Genomic DNA, 19,846 nt, shown 5'->3' with positions numbered 1-19,846 from the left:
ATGAAAATATCGAAAAAAAAAAATTATTGCACGTATCCGTTTTGAACTGAAGATCTCCGGAAAAAAAATTTCACTTAATTTGATCGAGTATTTTTTTTTTTTTTTTTTTTTTTTTTTTTTTTTTACAGCGGATTTTGTGTAAATTTTTGTTTGAATTTTAGAAACACAACGGGGAGATAACTCCAGACTTTTTTTTTTTTTTTTTTTTTTTCTCGATATTTTCATTTTTTAATGTCTTGATTAAACTGTACCAAAACTTTTGAATATAAGAAATCCCCCATTTTTATTTTTATTGTGAAATTTTAAGAAACTATGTGAACACAAGATGTGATGAAATTTGAACCCTACAAATAATTAATGTCCTTTTAAGGCAATAAACCCTGTTGCAATTTTTATTGATATCCCAAAGGAGAGATTGGAACTAGTAATTCTCTCCCATTCGTTTATTCGCACTTTTCTCAATAACCACTTCAAATTCTTTTAGAAATTTTGCACAAACATTAGTCATGGTGAAAGTAAATTTTTGCCAGAACAGATTTTCCGGGATATCTCTGGTTTCTCACCGTACAGTATAAGGGTAAAATTTCACCCAAATTGTTCATCCGTTCATTTGTTTGCATTATTCTCAATAACCACGCCTTGGATTTTTTGAAAATTTTGCACAAACGATTTTTGCAAAAATAAAGAGTGAAATGAATAAGCATATGTTTCCATAAACATGTTTCCATATAAATATATATATATATATATATATATATATGCATGTTTATATAAACGCACAACTTATTACATATTCCTCAGTTAAACAAGATACACCTGAAGAAGGCTGAAGTTTACACAGACTGAAACGTTGTGCAAATAGCACTCAAGATGAGAACAGTAGTCCAAAGAATCCAAATAATAAATCTTTATCTAAAAAATTTGGAACTGTTAAATTTATTTTGTCAATTACTATTAGTGTTGATTATATAACACTCAAGATGAGAGCAGTAGTCCAAAGAATATGAATTATCAATCCTTATCTCAAAAATTCAGAAACAAAATTTCACTGTATTCTATTTGTAAGTTTGTTTTTTTTTTTCACTCTCTCATCCACAGGCCATAGCTTGTGCGGAAGCTAAAGTAACCTTAATTTCACCTTTTGTTGGTCGCATCTTTGATTGGTTTGTAAAAAACACTGATCAGAAAAGCTTTGAGCCATTGGAAGATCCAGGTATAACCCGTTTTCTTTTCTTCTATTTTCTTTCCTTTTTTTCTTTTCATTTTTCCTTTACTTGTTTTCTTTTTTTTCTTTTCTTTTTTCCTTTTTACTTTTTCGTTTTTCATTTTACTTTTTCGTTTTTCATTTTACTTTTTCGTTTTTCATTTTACTTTTTCGTTTTTCATTTTACTTTTTCGTTTTTCATTTTACTTTTTCGTTTTTCATTTTACTTACTTTTTTTAAATTTTTCTTTTTCATTTTCTTTTATTTTTTATTCATTTTCATTTTTTTCATTTTTTCTTTCATTTCTTTTTCATTTTTTCTTTTTTTTCATTTTTTTTTTTTCATTTTCATTGTACTTTTTCTTTTTAATTTTTTCTTTTTCATTTTTTTTCATTTTTTCCTCTTTCACTTTTTCTTTTTTCATTTCTTTTTGTCTTTTTTTCATTTTATTTTTTTTCATTTTATTTTTTTTCATTTTATTTTTTTTCATTTTATTTTTTTTCATTTTATTTTTTTTCATTTTATTTTTTTTCATTTTATTTTTTTTCATTTTATTTTTTTTTTCATTTTATTTTTTTTTTCATTTTATTTTTTTTTTCATTTTATTTTTTTTTTCATTTTATTTTTTTTTCATTTTATTTTTTTTCATTTTATTTTTTTTCATTTTTTCTTTCATTTTTTCATTTTCTCTTTTTCCTTTTTTTTTTTTTGTTAATGTTTTTTCATCCATTTTAAAATTCCTGAAGAAAATCTATCCAACTTTTTCTGCTCCTCATCCATTCTCGTGGCTCTCAATCCTTTTGTATTTCTCTTGAATTCTCTCTTGCATAAAAATTATCAAAGAATAGCATCTCCATTCTACTCTGACAAAATATAAGTTAACTGATGTTTCTTATGGTTTTGTGTTTTTTTTTCATTTTCACATTTTTTTTTTATACATTTATGTTTGTGATAAACCTTTACTGTAGCAAAGTCCTACCCTTTCACTGTAGAGGTCCCCAAATGCCAGAAAATTTTCTTTCCTTGAACTGTTTGCATATGGAATTCCCTCTCTGATCTGTTTCCTCTGATGGTACCAACATCCAGAAATTGAAATGTAATGTGAACAAACATATCACTGCACAACTCCCCACTTAGAATGCTCTCTTAAATCAATATCCAATGGCTGACCATTATGCTCATCATCTTTTTAAGAATCTTGTCGTCGCCACTAAATTTCTGAAACTACCATGGTGCTAAACGTTCAATAGTGGTTCTGGAGTCAAACGCTTCATTGATATTGCAAGCTGTTTCAGCAGTTTTTCGGACTAGCTTGAATTAAAAAGGAAAATTGTGCGAATGTTCTTTTTTTTCTATTTTGTATTCAACATTCTGAAAAGAAAGATATTGTTTTAAAACGATTGTAATTTAAATGATTCGATAGAGCAAAAAATGCTCTTTAAAATGATTTATAAAGTAAGGGTTATAACTGTTATGTTTGACGTTCATCTTTGTCGCCAACTGTTAGGTGTGCAGGTTGAACCAAATAACGTATAAAGCAATACAAATGAAGACTCAACAAACAAAGGTAGATCAATAAGAAGTGTATTAGGAAAAGTATATTTACATAATGGTTGTCAAGTAAGAGAGTCTTGGCTGGAGAACATATCTGCTCTCGGCTCGGCCTTCAGTGGCTTCTGGTTAACACACACTCAGACTAACCGAGTCTTGTTATTTATGTGTAATATTATCCACATATGTAAATGAGTGGATGCCACCACAACAATAACAAAAACTTATTTGAAAATACATCATTTGAAATGAAAATTAAGAATTCCACAAGAACTTTCTTCTCAACCTAATACATATGCCAGCATCAGTTTCAATATGAGAACTGGGTTAAATGTTTTTATTCTTTTTACATTTTATGATGAATTTTTGCAGTAGGATGTACTCGGTATTGATTGGGAGTAAGTACAAGTAAATTAACAATTAAAATCAGTTTTGGTAAATCTGTAATTTTTAACATGCAGCTTTTCCTGGGTAAGATTAGCCTAACATTCGTATTAATTTGAAAAGTGCTCCTGAATCTATGTTCCTCTCTTATAGCTCCCATAAGGGAGCTATAAGAGAGAATCTCTTTAATACTTCAAATACATATAATTTTTAATTAAATATGTTGATTTAGTGGTTATTTCACCTTTTCCACTTGTTCGTTAACATTTTTTTTTTAATATGTAAATGAATAAATGCCAAAGATGAGCCCAATTCTTATATTAACAGTAAAATCAAAATGCCGTATTTTCAGGGGGGTTCTTTTCTTTTCTTTTTTCTTTTCTTTTTTCTTTTCTTTTTTTCTTTATTTTCTTTTTTCTTTTCCTTTTTTTTTCTTTTTTCTTTCTTTTCTTTTTTCTTTCTTTTCTTTTTTCTTTTTCTTTTCTTTTTTCTTTTTTCTTTTTTTCTTTTTTTCTTTTCTTTTTTTCTTTTTTCTTTTTTTCTTTTTTCTTTTTTTCTTTTTTCTTTTTTTCTTTTTTTTCTTTATTTTCTTTTCTTTTTTTCTTTTTCTTTTTTATCACAAACAAGACATATTGCCACTTGGAATATAAAGGGTGACTATTTGATATCATGTCTAACAGGCACTATGAAGAGTTGAGCAGTGAGATGTCTGTTCGCATCATATTTAAATTTCCGCTAGTTAATAGTCAGGAAACAGGGAGGGAATTCCAAAGTCTAAGGAAGAAAAAACTAGAGTAGCTGGCTTCCTGACATCCACAGATCTCAACAGTAAAAGGGGTGTTTTTTTTTTTTTTCTGCTTGTCGGGTTAGTCATAAGTATGCACGTTGAGGGGGCTACATTCCATTAAAATACTTGTAAAACAGATGCAGGGATGCAATATCGTAACGATAGAATAAAGGTTAGAGTTTGATCGAGAGTGTGAGACCGATTAGATTTGAGACTCCTTTTTTTGTCTAAGAGCGAAAGGCTAGTGGTAGATGCACCAGCCTGGATGTGGCGGCAATACTCTATGCATGGGTGAATTGTGGCTTGGTAAAGAAATGGGATACTCTTTGGTGGGAGTAATTATCTAGCATGGTAGAGGGACCCCACATTCTTTGCAGCAGTCTTGGCAATGTCCTCAATGTGTTCCAATTCATTTTAGGGTCATTAAACATTACCGTCTACTTACAACTTCATTCCACTACCAAGTAAAGATTGTTTTTTTTTAATAATGTGCACATTCATTTTCCTCTTGTGTCTATTATAGTGTGGTGTCCTCAGCAAAATATATATATTTTCTGATGACACCACACTATAATAGACACAAGAGGAAATTCAGAATGACATAATGGAAACATATTATAAGGCATTTACAACAATTCTTGGATTTTAATCATGTCAAACCGCACTTTGTTTCCTTTTGATTGATTGACAGTTGCTATTTCTTCTGATGAGTTAAGGGCAAAATAGATTCATTGATTGATTTTGTGCATGAAGATGGGATTATCATCCAAATTCCGACCAAAGTAAGGTAGAAAATGCTCAGTCAACATATTAATGTACTTGGTAGAATTAATTCGACCTTGCAAGCAAACTATAGGCCCTGGACCATTGGTACTAATAATGCCCCACACCAAAACTGAACCTTCACCACCTTGCAGCGTTGAAACTGAGCACTTAGGATTAAATTCTTTGTCTTTCCTCTGACGGACGTACTGCCTACCATCACTGCCTAGCCTATTGAACTTGCTTTCATCGCTAAAAAGTACTTTTGACCAATATGGAGTCATGATCTTCATTTCATCTGACGAAGTCCAGACGGCGCTTTCCAGAAATCATTGGCTTGCGTCTTGCAACATATCCTCGCAATTTAAATTCCTTTAATTTGTTCTTGACAGTAGAAAGAGAGCACTTTTTAAGAAGATTGCACTGTTGTTGGATTTGGGGAGCCGTTTCAAATCTGTTTCTTAGGCTGTGGATCTTGATAGCATTGTCTTCCCTGTCAGAAGTAACTCTAGTACAACCAGATTTAAGGGCATCACGGACACTGTCGATGTTTTGGTGCTTTTGCACAGTCTTTTGTACCTTTTTCTCATCGCATTTCAATCTGCGGCCGATTTCTTGATTGGATGAATCAGAAAGGTGGAGATTAATGAGCTCCTGATGATCACTAAGAGAAAGTCGTGGCATATGGACTAAATGTTACGTTGTATAACATAAAAAAAACCCCATCAAAATCACCTATTTGTTCTTTCATCAGATTTTTTTGATTATCGATACTTATCAAAGACATTCCAATACAAAACCTATCTAAGAACACTGCCAGAACTAATTTTTCAAAATTGGTCCAGCCATTTCAGAGTTCATAGGGAATAAACTCACGCGCACACACACACACACACAAATTTCCATTTATATAATAGTGTTATATATATATATATATGTTAATCTAATCAATGGATATAATCCCTGTCATTCCTATTAACTATTAAATAACTAAATTTTGCTTTTTTTATCTTTTTAGGTGTCAAGAGTGTCACTCAAATCTACAATTATTACAAGAAGTTTGGCTACAAAACAGTCGTAATGGGTGCCTCATTTAGAAATACTGGGGAAATCACTGGCCTTGTTGGATGTGATTTGCTGACAATAAGGTAAGTTATTAATGTTGAATGTATTTAATGTTTGCCTAAATAAAAATATACTTTCTAAAATGCAGTTAGGTTCTTTCAATAAGGGGATAAACATTAGTAAAAAATGTATCACCGATTAGCATAAATTTGAAAAAAAAATTTGTTAATTAAAGACATTTTCAATATAACATAAAAAAAACAAAAAAAACTTGTCAATGAAATTGCAATCAGTAAGGTCTAAAAGGAAGAATCTGGAATCCAGTTGTGAATGGATTATAGTCTAAAAAATTTTTTTTTTGTTTTTTATTATTTTATTCGGTTGACAAGAAAGTTCTTGAGGTTTTAAACTTTTTAAATTCAGATAAACATATCTCAGCTCAAACAAAAAAATTTTTATTTGTTTTTTTATTATTTTATTAGGTTGACAAGAAAGTTCTTGAGGTTTAAAACTTTTTAAATTCAGATAAACATATCTCAGCTCAAAACAAAAAATTTTTATTTGTTTTTTATTTTATTCGGTTGACAAGAAAGTTCTTGAGGTTTTAAACTTTTTAAATTCAGATAAACATATCTCAGCTCAAACAAAAAAATTTTTATTTGTTTTTTTATTATTTTATTAGGTTGACAAGAAAGTTCTTGAGGTTTTAAACTTTTTAAATTCAGATAAACATATCTCAGCTCAAAACAAAAAATTTTTATTTGTTTTTTATTATTTTATTAGGTTGACAAGAAAGTTCTTGAGGTTTTAAACTTTTTAAATTCAGATAAACATATCTCAGCTCAAAACAAAAAAATTTTATTTGTTTTTTATTATTTTATTAGGTTGACAAGAAAGTTCTTGAGGTTTTAAACTTTTTAAATTCAGATAAACATATCTCAGCTCAAAACAAAAAATTTTTATTTGTTTTTTATTATTTTATTAGGTTGACAAGAAAGTTCTTGAGGTTTTAAACTTTTTAAATTCAGATAAACATATCTCAGCTCAAAACAAAAAAATTTTTACATTCGCAAAAATATATGCACATATTATATGGGTTTTGCAGTAATCAAAGTAAAAAAAAAAATTTTTTTTAATTATATATTTAGAAATTTTAAAGAATCAGAATTTGTAATTGTATTGGAATCAGAAATGTAGAGCAGAATCAATAATTGTACCGGAATCAGGGGGGAAAATATTGGAATCGTCCCATCACACACACACACACACACACACATATATATATATATATATACTAGCAAGCTGTTCAGCGTTGCCCAGTCATAAGATGTGCTTAAATATATTTTAATTCATGCAGATTAAGTATTTATTATAGAGACCATTCTCTATTGATTATCATATTGAACCTAATAAATAGTAATGAGATCCAAACTAAAAAAAAAAAAGTATATATCACTTGGGTTGCATCAGGTAGAATTAAAACCAAAACATACAACTATCCACCCTCATTCCTTAACCTCTGAGTCACGCCCATACGCATATATTTGTGTGTTTATAGATAAATTCATCTGTCATCCATTTTTAAAAAGATGGAATCCCCCGATCATTAAAGAAAGGATATAAGCAAACAAGGATGCTTGGATGGTTCAGAGTTTTATAATTATATATATATATATATATATATATTAGGAGGTATATTTGGTAAAAATATGGAAAAAAAAATGTGCTCCATACGTTAATAGAGCTAAATATGTTATTTTAACCTTGGGGATTTTTACTAAAATCATTACAAGTTATTTTCATAGACAGACAATTAAATTATCCTGACGATCTCGTCAAAATCATCTTATTAAGATCAGCAGGATGATTTTATTGTCCTGTCTGTTGAAATAACTTGTAATGATTTAATTAAAAATCCCTGAGGTTGAAATAATAAAAACATATCTATATATATATATATATATATATATATATATATATATATATATATATAGTAATTTATAAAATATATATGGCGATTAAGCTACACTGAATATTCTGCGTTTCATCCAACTATAGGATTCGTCAGGCTTATGCGCGAATTTTGTGGTTGCTTCTTGTTTTTATATATGTTGAGGATTTCTAATTGGCCAATCAGCTTTCTAGTATCCACCGCGCCCCTTCCTATCAGCCAATGGGCATGCATTTTATCAAACAAAGGATCTGTTTTAGAACTAGGTTAGTGGTTTTAGGTAGACGTTCTCCTTTTTTTTTTTTTTTTTTTATACATATAAATATACCTATGTATATACACACACACATATATATATATATATATATATATATATATACATGTGTGTGATCGTTTATGTATATTCATGTTTATTTAATTTATTTATTTGTTTGTTTTCTATTGTTATTGTTAGTTTTAAAGCTATTTTGTATCGCTATCCTAGAGTAAGTTTTATTTTGTGAATACAGTTGTTTGCTATTTCCCACCTACAGTTTAATAGATTTTGAGGTTCTTTAAAGTACAGGATAGAAAATTTTAAAACTGGTAATTAGTAAAAACCTGAAGAGAGTGCTCAATACTATTGCAGAACAAATATGGTTGTTAGTATTAGGAAGCTTCCTAATACTAACAACCATCTCTGTAAGGTCTGACGAGGCTATTGGATCGTAAACATAGTCCAACATCCGAAACATATGTAACCAAACCGATAAAACGGTAATAAAAAAGAAAAAAAAAACATAATTTGTTTTAAAAAAATTTTAAATATAATTATCCACTGACACGTGACTTATATATATATATATATATATATATATATATATATATATGGCGTTATTTTAAGACAAATGAACCATTTTACATATCACATTATCTTACCAATAGAAGTTCCATTTTATGGCAAGATGCTTTTTTGTGTATTCTGATCTGTTTGGATTTATTCATGTCAATATTATGGATTTTTGATTTGTAATGTATTTATCAACCAATTCGTTGATCAAATTTTGCCGTTTTACTTTTTTTTTTTTTTTTTTTTTTTTTTTACATTCTTTTCAATATCCTTCTACAATTATAGATCACTTTTTCGAACATTGTGTTGCATCAATGTTCACAATTACGGCACCTCAACCATTGTGTGTGTGTGGGGGGGGGTTATAAAAACTTAACCAAATGTACCTTTTATGTCCTGCTCTCGTGCCCCTTGGCCATGTCCCCGAGTCGTTTGTGTCCCGCTATTCATCGAATTTGAAACAAAAGCTCTATTAAGACATGACAACAACAGATGCAAGTCCCATTTCTTGACAAATGGGTTTTATTCAGTTACCATGGTTTTCTAAGGTCAAAGTCGCCCCATTATTTCTCATCCTTAGAAGTTGGGGGGAGAGTTTTTTTTATTTTGCTATAATTTTAACCAACATTTATTTCTATCTCGTTACCTCCTCAAGAACTCTACCGATCCATCTTCTTGAGAATCAGAGACTTTTATCTGATCTTCTCTTTCACCCCTTCAACAAACTCGTATCAATCTTCCCTTAACGTCTCGTTCCATGAATCGTTCTGTGATGTGGCGATCCACATGACGCCGTATCAACGATAGTTCTACCTGTTCAACACCTCTTTCTAATTTTGGTATGACACTTCTTTTTTTATAAAGTTGCTGCATTAATTATTACACTTTCTACATATCGTCCAGTGAATACAGTATAACCCCGGGATACTAGGATTTTTTTTTTTTTTCAGGTTACGATGTGGAATTTAATGTTTTTCCGGTGCCTATTACAGTATTTGCCCCGCCCTACAGTGTTATTTATAATGTTATTTGATTATATACATGTGTATTTTGTTACTAATTTTTTAATGGTGAATCCCAGGGTTCTACTGTATATTTACACACTCCATTGTGTCGTATTGTATAGTAGCCATCTCTACGCAGAACCTTTATAGCTGAATGTCAGGCGGCTCACACTCTCTACTTCTGTGCACTTGTTGTCTTTGCTGAGACCACTCATTTTCTTAAAAGCATTACTCATAATCCTATCCTGATCATAGTGGAACGAGCACCTTTTTAGCCAGTCTATAGAGTTTTCCTTATCTATATAGTCCTAGGTGAATTATCTATATAGTCCTAGGTGAATTATCTATATAGTCCTAGGTGAATTATCTATATAGTCCTAGGTGAATTATCTACATAGTCCTAGGCGAATTATCTACAAAGTCCGAGGCGAATTATCTACATAGTCCTAGGCGAATTATCTACATAGTCCTAGGCGAATTATCTACATAGTCCTAGGCGAATTATCTACATAGTCCTAGGCGAATTATCTACATAGTCCTAGGCGAATTATCTACATAGTCCTAAGCGAATTATCTACATAGTCCTAGGCGAATTATCTACATAGTCCTAGGCGAATTATCTACATAGTCCTAGGCGAATTATCTACATAGTCCTAGGCGAATTATCTACATAGTCCTAGGCGAATTATCTACATAGTCCTAGGCGAATTATCTACATAGTCCTAGGTGAATTAGCTATATAGTCCTAGGTGAATTAGCTATATAGTCCTAGGTGAATTAGCTATATAGTCCTAGGTGAATTAGCTATATAGTCCTAGGTGAATTAGCTATATAGTCCTAGGTGAATTAGATATATAGTCCTAGGTGAATTAGCTAAATAGTCCTAGGTGAATTAGCTATATAGTCCTAGGTTAATTAGCTATATAGTCCTAGGTGAATTAGCTATATAGTCCTAGGGTAATTAGCTATATAGTCCTAGGTGAATTAGCTATATAGTCCTAGGTGAATTAGCTATATAGTCCTAGTTGAATTAGCTATATAGTCCTAGTTGAATTAGCTATATAGTCCTAGTTGAATTAGCTATATAGTCCTAGTTGAATTAGCTATATAGTCCTAGTTGAATTAGCTATATAGTCCTAGTTGAATTAGCTATATAGTCCTAGTTGAATTAGCTATATAGTCCTAGTTGAATTAGCTATATAGTCCTAGTTGAATTAGCTATATAGTCCTAGGTGAATTAGCTATATAGTCCTAGGTGAATTAGCTATATAGTCCTAGGTGAATTAGCTATATAGTCCTAGTTGAATTAGCTATATAGTCCTAGTTGAATTAGCTATATAGTCCTAGTTGAATTAGCTATATAGTCCTAGTTGAATTAGCTATATAGTCCTAGGTGAATTAGCTATATAGTCCTAGGTGAATTCATCTAGAAAAATATTTGGCACACTGTTGGCTCGTTTTTCTATTTTGGGGGGGGGTGCAATGGAAAATCTTGGTGTATTTTTGATGACACTTTTTCAGTAGAAGATTTGTTTTCTGATTTTCTCATTTGTCCAAAACGTTTGGCCCGTTTCATGATGGAGGTTGATCTGCTGGCTCTTGCTTTGTTATGTTGATGGACCATTTGGAGGTTTTGATTTTAGGAGCTCATCATATATTGCCCGGTGCTCACAGTAGTGGCATGATACTGTTAATCAATTTCTGAGAGGCTTATACTTTCTATTCCTCTGGCCAGATATAGCCTAGGCCGACACTGGTTTCTGTTATTCCGTACAGTTTTTTATTAATTGGTTTGTTGAAGCTGGGGATGGAGCATCCTACCAGATGCCAAACATTCACCCGCTAACTAACCACTGAGAAATCTTTTTAAGGTTCTGACCGTCCTTTTAAGTGCAATTGTTTGAACTTCTCTTGCACTTAGTTCACCAGGTATATTGGCCAGGCTCTTTGTGATCAGTCAACAATGCCAAACATATGTTGCTCCAGTCATGGCTAGTTGGTTAATAGCAGTTACTTTGTTTTTGGTTGTAATTTCTGCTTTACTGATTTTCCTTATATGATATATATATATTCACTGCTAATTGTTTTCTCTCATCTTGACATGTTGAATTGTTTCCATCTATGCCAAGGTATTTGTATTTTACTTGTTCTTCTTAATGTCTTGATGTCAGTATCTTCATCAAGATGTATGTTTTAGTTCGAACCTTCTTCCCAACTCTAATGGCGCATTTGGCACCTTTTATCCAACCCAAACTTCATTCCATTATCTCTGGAAAAGTTATATATGACCAGCAAGAGTCGATTTAAGTCAGAATCTGAGCTGGTATAGATTGAGGTCGTCCATGAAGACGAGATAGTTGATTCTTTTGTTCGGGTTTTGTTGGTGGCCTTGGCTCAGATTGTAGCCACTCTAGCTTTTAATGAGTAGCTTGCTTAAAGGATCTTTTACCAAGCTAAAGAGTAAAGGCAATGGGTTATCCCCCTTGGAAGATTCCTCTTCTGATCTTGATTTTTACAGTTCCATTAGTGTGGTTTAATGTAACTGTTGTTTGATTACTGGATGAAGCTTATAATAAACTAGCGGGGGTACCCGGCGTTGCCCGAGTGTTTGTTTCCGGGACGGGGGGGGGGGAGTTTTAAAAAATGTTATGGTAGGTAAGTAGGAAGGATCAAACCCGAAGTCATGAGTAAAAGTAGGAAAATAAAGTGTGAAAAAAAAACAAAAAAAATAAAACATCTGCAACGTTAACAGTTCGGCCACCAAGAAAAGTCCATTCCAGTTGTTTAGGAAAAAAAAAAAAAAAAAAAAAAAAAAACGACTACGGTAGGTCGGCACGAACGTGAAAATATAATGTGAATTGTCCAGCATGCTAACCACTATGCCACAAAGCACTGCAGCTTAGTTTAGTGATTTTAAATAACTTCACATGAAAGAACTACGAAGCCAAACCGGTGTTCTCTTCTCAACTGTTCCTTGTGAACGATCCCCAAATGGTGTTAAGTGGTGGCAGGGGGAGGAGGAATTTATTAGAGAGAAAATATTTTACCACTTCCATTGATCTTAACCGATTTTGGCCGTGACTTCTCAGCAGAAAAAGTATAGAAATCTAAGATTATCGAGGAATTTGAGAAATAATAAGCCTATAACACACCTCAGATATTGTTGTGCCGTTTGTGCATATTATATTTGCATGAAATATCTTGATTTTTAATCCTATTAAGGTCAAAATCCGACGGGGGAAAAAATGAGTTCATTTTATTTATATAGAAATTAAGGCGCCGCATTTTTACCGTGCATTTCATTCACAAAAAATCCAATTTCGGATTTTTTATCTATGGATACCTCAAAAACCAAAAAGTTCTCTTTCAGAAAAAAATAGATAAAAAGACAGAAGAATTGGTTTTAGCATGTATGAAAAATGGACAAATCTCTTTGTAAAATGGAGTTATCTCCATCAGATAAATGACGAATTATAGAAAAGAACATTATTTATTCTTCAGAACCTTTGGTTCTGAGGAAACATATACTAGCAAAAGTACCCGTCGTTGACTGGGTTCAAGAATAGCCTACAGAAAATAGACTTTGATTTATGAAAATATGATAGGTTATGAAAAGGAAGGGTTGTAAAGAGATAACTTCGAATTTGGGGTTATCAAAACCAAAGCAAAATATGATGAAATTAAAAATAAAATAGATAAACCCCATAATTTATTATACCATACCTGTTCACACTGAAACACTTATCACAATATTCTGTGGATCTATATTAAAAAACCTTGTTAAACTTTGTGACATATTTCCATTCTATGGAGGTCAGGTGCGAATGAACACCCCATAATTTTATTATACCATATTTCTTCAAACTGAAACATAATTATCAAAGTATACTTACGCAGATAGATATGAAAAGTCTATATTAAAGTTTGTGCCTATTTCCATTCTATGGAGGCCAGGCGCGAATGCAGATCCCAATATTTTATTATACCATCCCTATTTAAGTTAAAACATACTTATCAAAGTATTCTTATGTACATCTATATCAAAAACACTTGTAAACGTTTTTTTTATTTTTAAAATTTTTTATTTCGATACTTTGTGGACCAGGCGCGAACGCAGACCCCACAATTTTAATGAACCCCCGTTCTGCCAGATCAAACATACCCATTCCTGTGTCTCGATACATCTATCATTATATATAATCAGTTTTTTAAAATAGTCAACCATATAGGAGCCTATTCGTGACCACACACACACAGCTTTATATTATAGATATTACTAGATCAGCAATGTATACACAACAGATCTACTTTTCTAATAAGTTTATTTTAAATTATTTAGCAGAACATTATATTTATAAGCATATTTTGTATTACTTCAAGGGAGATAATTACATAAAAGCTTCTCGTTACAATGTTTTGCAGAATTGATACTACACTTGATCTTAACTAGGCCAAGGAGCCAGAAGAAATGTTTTTTGTAACTATGCGTTTTTAAATGTATTGAAAAAAATAAATATATGTGTCAATGTATAGCTTTTAAATAAATTTTACTTTACACATGCCAATAATATTATATATATATATATATATATATATATATATATATATATTATAAATAAATTTTAATTTACACATGCCAATAATATTATGGGGTCTTCATTTGCGCTTGAAATTTATAAAATTTGTATTATAGTTGATAATTTTTTTTCTTTTCTCAGTCCCAAATTACTTGAAGAATTAAGCAAAATGAACACGCCCCTACAAACTCAATTGTCTTCAAGCAAAGGTAAGTTGTTTTTTTTTTTTTTAATCCTTATTTTGAAACTTTTTTGGTGCTAATGCACTTACTGATCCGCGCTATTTTTTTAATTGTATTTCCAAGTTTAATTAAAGTTTTCTATGTTTTTTTTATTCAATTGTACAGAATAGGTACAAAACATCCTACCCTCCCCATGTTAAGAATGGCTTTTTAAATGTTATTATTTCAGTACGGATCAATAAGTGTACTAGTACTACTTTTTCTTTGAATTGTATTTTATTTAAAACTAGCAGGACTCGTTAACTGGCGTTGTCCGATGGAAGCATTCACCCCCACCCCCCCACCCTCGTAAAAAGTTTAAGTACGGCTGTTGTTGGTATTGCTCCACCCCCAAACCCCTCATGTTAAGAACAGCTTTTGGAATAGACACTCCCAACATTCTCATGGTAAGAATGGCTTTCGGAATGGACATCAACCCCTCCCCCCAACCTACTCCTGTTAAGAACGGTTTTCAGAATAGATACCCCATTTTGTGGTGGGGTTTGTCAAAATATCTGTCCTAAATTTAACCTTGATAATCGCTGCACAAATACTATGAACCAACCTTGTAATTTTTTGCTCCACCCCCAAACCCCTCATGTTAAGAACGGCTTTTGGAATAGACACTCCCAACATTCTCATGGTAAGAATGGCTTTCGGAATGGACATCAACCCCCCCCCCCCCAAAAAAAAACCTACTCCTGTTAAGAACGGTTTTCAGAATAGATACCCCATTTTATGGTGGGGTTTGTCAAAATATCTCCTAAATTTAACCTTGATAATCGCTGCACAAATACTATGAACCAACCTTGTAATTTTGTGCGTGCAGTGTCTGTAGGAAAAAAAATGTAAATGTTGGGTACTTATGTATTTTGTTAACGTGCTGAAATATTATTTTGAAAGCCATTCTTAACATGTTAGAGGAGGGTGTTTTGTAAGTAATCTGTGCTTTCACCATAAAATTTAATAATCACATAATTACATGTTCAATATTAACGTGATTAAATTTTACCTCTATAAAGTTTGTGAAGCATTTATAATATAGACAAATTGTTCGTGTCAAAATGTAGAAAAAAAACTTATGTTTACATCAAGCAAGATACCCATGTTGACCTCAAAGGTCCCCTTTTAGTTGGAGCGTGTGCAGCAGTCTGGAGAAAGAAAAAAAAGGAGAAAGGGAACGTCCTGTCATAAATCAAAATAAAACAAAATCCAAAAAAGTAGTGTGGGTAACTAACTTGCTCGAAAACTTCTATTAAATATGAGTCTTTTTAAAACGCAAATAGGTCACAAATATATAGGTAAACCAAAATGATTTTTTTTTCTTAAATTTTGCAACTGTATTTTCTTTAAAATAATTTTGTGCTTTAAAAAAGTCATTAAAAAATTATATTGTTAATATTCCAAAAACTACATATTTGCGGACAATTTAAATGCGATATTCCTGTTTAAAATGCAAGTATGTCACTAATAACGTAGGTAAACGGTAATGTTTTTTTTTTGTTTTGTTTTTAATAATTTTGCAATTGCATTTTCTATAAAATATTTTTGTTCTTAAAACACAAATAGGTCACAAATAAAGTAGGTAAACCAAAAGAAATTTTTTTTTTTTAAATAATTTCGCAACTGTATTTTCTATGAAATAATTTTGTACTTATGCATATAGATTACTCCCATGGTATTTTTTCTTTCTTTCTTTTTCTTTTTTTTTTTCTTTTTTCTTTTTTTTCCTTTTTTTCTTTCTTTTTCCTTTTTTCTTTTTCTCTTTTTTTCTTTTTCTCTTTTTTTTCTTTTTTTTCTTTTCTTTTTTCTTTTTTTTCTTTCTCTTTTTTCTCTTTTTCTTTTTTTTCTTTTTTCTTTTTTTTTCTTTTTTTCTTTTTTTTTCTCTTTTTTCTTTTCTTTTTTTCTTTTTTTTTCTCTTTTTTCTTTTCTTTTTTTCTTTTCTTTTTTTCTTTTCTTTTTTTTCTTTTCTTTTTTTTCTTTTCTTTTTTTTCTTTTCATTTTTTTCTTTTCTTTTTTTTCTTTTTCTTTTCATTTTTTTCTTTTCTTTTTTTTCTTTTTCTTTTCTTTTTTTCTTTTCTTTTTTTTCTTTTCTTTTTTTTAGAAAATAATCATAAAGAAAATTATATTGCTTCATTATAAAAAAAAACTACTTATTTGCAGACTATTAAAATGCAGTATTTGTTGTCAGCATATGATTTCCTGTTTAAAATTATAAAAAGATTGATGTATAAAAGTAAAAATATAAAAAAAAAAAATTCTGTCCGTATTGTTTGTAAGTAAAGGAAACGTTTATAATGTTAAAAAATTTAAAAACTTATGTGTATTGTTTAAAAGTAAAGAAAATGGTCTGTTTAAAAGAAATTAAAAAAAAAAAAACTTTGAATCGGAACCAAAATATTTAGCACTCCAGCTGTGTTCTCTAACCCAACAGATAAGAAAGTTATAAAATTAAACCATTTTTAGCTATGATTGGTTGACGCACGTGCAAATTAATAAAAATATTGGTGAGTTGAAATGAACATTTTGCATTTCAACTTGCCGATATGTCTGCATGCGTCATCCATCCAAACAAAGAATTTACTTGTTATAAACCATCTTTGTTGTATGGTTACTATTTCCTATTAATTTCAGTGTTATGTGATCAGTAGTTTAAAAGTTATAGCATCAATTGAAATGGATGGCTCTCGTCTTGGGGAGGCTTCATGTTTTGACAAGCTCCTGGGTTTGACCTTTACTCCTGATCTGAAATGGAACACGTATATAAAGTCTGTTGCCCGGGCCACTGGGAAAATGGTAGGATCCTTCTACCGCTCCAGAAGATATCTCACTACTGATGCAATTCACTATCTCTATAAAAGCCAAGTACGTCCAAAGATGGAATACTGTTGCCACATCTGAGGTGGAGCTTCAAAAAACAGCCTATTCTGCCTTGACAAAGTACAAAATAGACTTTGTGGCTTAGTGGGGGATGCTCTCTTCTCTTCCCTGCAACCTCTCTCCCACAGAAGAGACGTTGCGAGCCTGTCTTTGTTTTATCATTATTTCCATGGCAAGTGCTCGTCCGAGCTCCAATCACTGGTCCCCCCTCGCCAATCCTTCATGATAAACACCCGTCTAGCTAAAACCACTGTCAGTTATTTCCCCCACTCTTTATCTGACCCTAAATCAAAACGTAGATTCCATGAACATAGCTTTTTTCTGAGAAGTGCACGCCTGTGGAATTCTCTTCCGTTTGCCTGTTTCCCACCTGACTACAACTTGGACATCTTCAAGTCCAACATAAACAAATTCCTGATAAATCGCCCCCTTAAGTAAGACGCTTTATGAAATCTCCAATACCAACTATTACTACAATATTATTCCACTGATTATTGTACACAAAATAACCCTTATCCCCAAGTGGCTTATGGGCCTTGATAAGTGGTGATCCCCATGTAAAAAAAAAAAGAAGTTTATTGGTTAGATATTTACATACACAGACAGACATACATCTATTTTATTTATATAGGTGGCTGTCGTCACAATATAAACTAGTAATACCCACTGACCATTTCAAGGTGATTAAAATAGTCATATTTTAAAAATCAAAACTCTCAAAATGCCACGATTTTGTTTGGAAATGAAATCTCCTTTCATTGCTTTAAAAATAATAATCTACATGAAATACATGTATGTAGTGCCGTTATTATTTATGCATACATGTGAGGAGCTGTGATACAGCAAAACAGCCTTTGAGTAAAAAAAAAATATAAAAATAAAGAATGCAATTTAAATTCTGAGGAGGTAGGCGGGTAACCTATCGCAGACTTAGCACTTTCATAACCCGATCCTAAGATGTCTACAATTACAAAAAAGAATTCAACTATATACAGGTGAAAAAAAAAATTTAACTAAAACTGTTAAATAAAAAAGACTTAGCACTTGCATAACCCGATCCTAAGATGTCTACAATTACAAAAAAGAATTCAACTATATACAGGTGAAAAAAAAAATTTAACTAAAACTGTTAAATAAAAAAGACTTAGCACTTGCATAACCCGATCCTAAGATGTCTACAATTACAAAAAAGAATTCAACTATATACAGGTGAAAAAAAAAATTTAACTAAAACTGTTAAATAAAAAAGACTTAGCACTTGCATAAGCAGACTTCTCAAAAGTCTACAACTATAAAGCAGAATTCAAGTATATAAAGATGAAACAAAGAAAACCTTAACTAAAATTTTTAAATAGAAAAAGGAGATCATCAGCTGCTTACCATGTAGCTGTTTCGGAGATTTAAAAACAGGACAGTTGTAAAATACATGGCTCTCCAGTGGAAAATAGAACTTCTCCAATAAGAAAATGTAGATACAATACGGTTACTATTTATACTAATATATATAAAAAAAAATGAAGGTGCAAGTCTATAAATGGTCCACAAGTAATCTTTTTACAATAAAAATCTGAAAAAATTTTTTATAATATACGTACTTGTCACTGCATGAAGATGTCATATTCCAAAAATCATATAAATCGATGAAGTAGTTTTTTTTTTATTTAAGAAAATCAAATATTATCGGACGTTTTATCGAAGCTTTAGCCAGACGCCATCTTATTTGAGAGATAACGCTACTAACGAGAAAAAAAAAAAAAAAGTACTTGATTGATAAAATATTTGATGGTTTGCATGTACTGCCCTTGTTGACCCATATTTCCGTCAGGGGTCGTTAGTGGTGTTATCTCTCAAACATTTACTTTTCATTTTCTTCAATTTTATTCTTGCAGCTGAAGAAATGGATATTGAGCGAGTAACTGTTGATGAAAAGACGTTTCGCTTTATGATGAACGAGGACGAGATGGCAACGGAAAAACTTGCTGATGGAATCCGACGTTTCTCTGCTGATGCAGTTAAGTTAGAGAAAATCTTGCAAGCCAAAATGTAATTTTTGCTGAGTTCTATCAAAGTTTGAATAAAAGCCAAAGAATGAAATCGAAAAAAATAAATCAATATTTATTTTTATTTTTTGCTACTTCTGCATTTACCAACAGTTTCCACAAAGTTTCTTGTGTGTGCTCATTCGCTGATGGGAATAACTGGAAGCAGTCACTCGTGAAACGTTAAACTGCTACAAGAAAATTATGATAAACAAAAAATTTTTAAAAAATTACAAACTTCTATCTAACCTAATCCTAATCCTTAACCTGCATGATTAAAATTAATATTTTATTTCTTCTAATTTATATATAAAAAAAAAAAAAAGAAAAGTAGCTTTCATAGATTCGTATTAGTTAAAAATAGACAGCGCGTTCGTTAAAAATTGAACACTCGGTCAACCTTTTCCAGTTATTTCCATCAGCTGCTGAGTGAACCTGAACACCAACTTTGTGAAAATTACTGTCAGTAAATGCAGAAACATTTTTTTTTTTTTTTTCCACATGAAAATTATGTTCTACTTGACGATTGTCTCTTTCAGAGTTGTTTTAGTCAACATCTGGATGCTTTGCCCGGTTGAAAAATATGCTTAAA

General features: G+C 31.1%; 1 protein-coding gene across 1 annotated transcript in view; it reads left to right on the top strand.

The window, feature by feature from the left end:
- The window catches only part of LOC145240054 (transaldolase-like), a 49,862-nt gene extending 30,539 nt beyond the window's left edge, over positions 1-19,323 (top strand). Inside the window, exons 6-9 of the mRNA XM_080103676.1 lie at positions 1,099-1,213; positions 5,707-5,836; positions 14,256-14,323; positions 19,105-19,323. Of these exons, the coding sequence (XP_079959802.1) occupies positions 1,099-1,213; positions 5,707-5,836; positions 14,256-14,323; positions 19,105-19,262 (471 nt within the window). The 3' untranslated portion in view covers positions 19,263-19,323. The remainder of the gene's footprint in view (positions 1-1,098; positions 1,214-5,706; positions 5,837-14,255; positions 14,324-19,104) is intronic.
- Positions 19,324-19,846: the final 523 nt, after the last annotated feature.

Source organism: Euprymna scolopes, chromosome 19 (genome assembly GCF_053919585.1).
Source record: "Euprymna scolopes isolate OS-2025 chromosome 19, ASM5391958v1, whole genome shotgun sequence".
NCBI lineage: Eukaryota > Metazoa > Mollusca > Cephalopoda > Sepiida > Sepiolidae > Euprymna > Euprymna scolopes.
The sequence above is the reverse complement of the archived record's forward strand: the minus strand, read 5'-3'. Positions and strand labels throughout refer to the sequence as shown.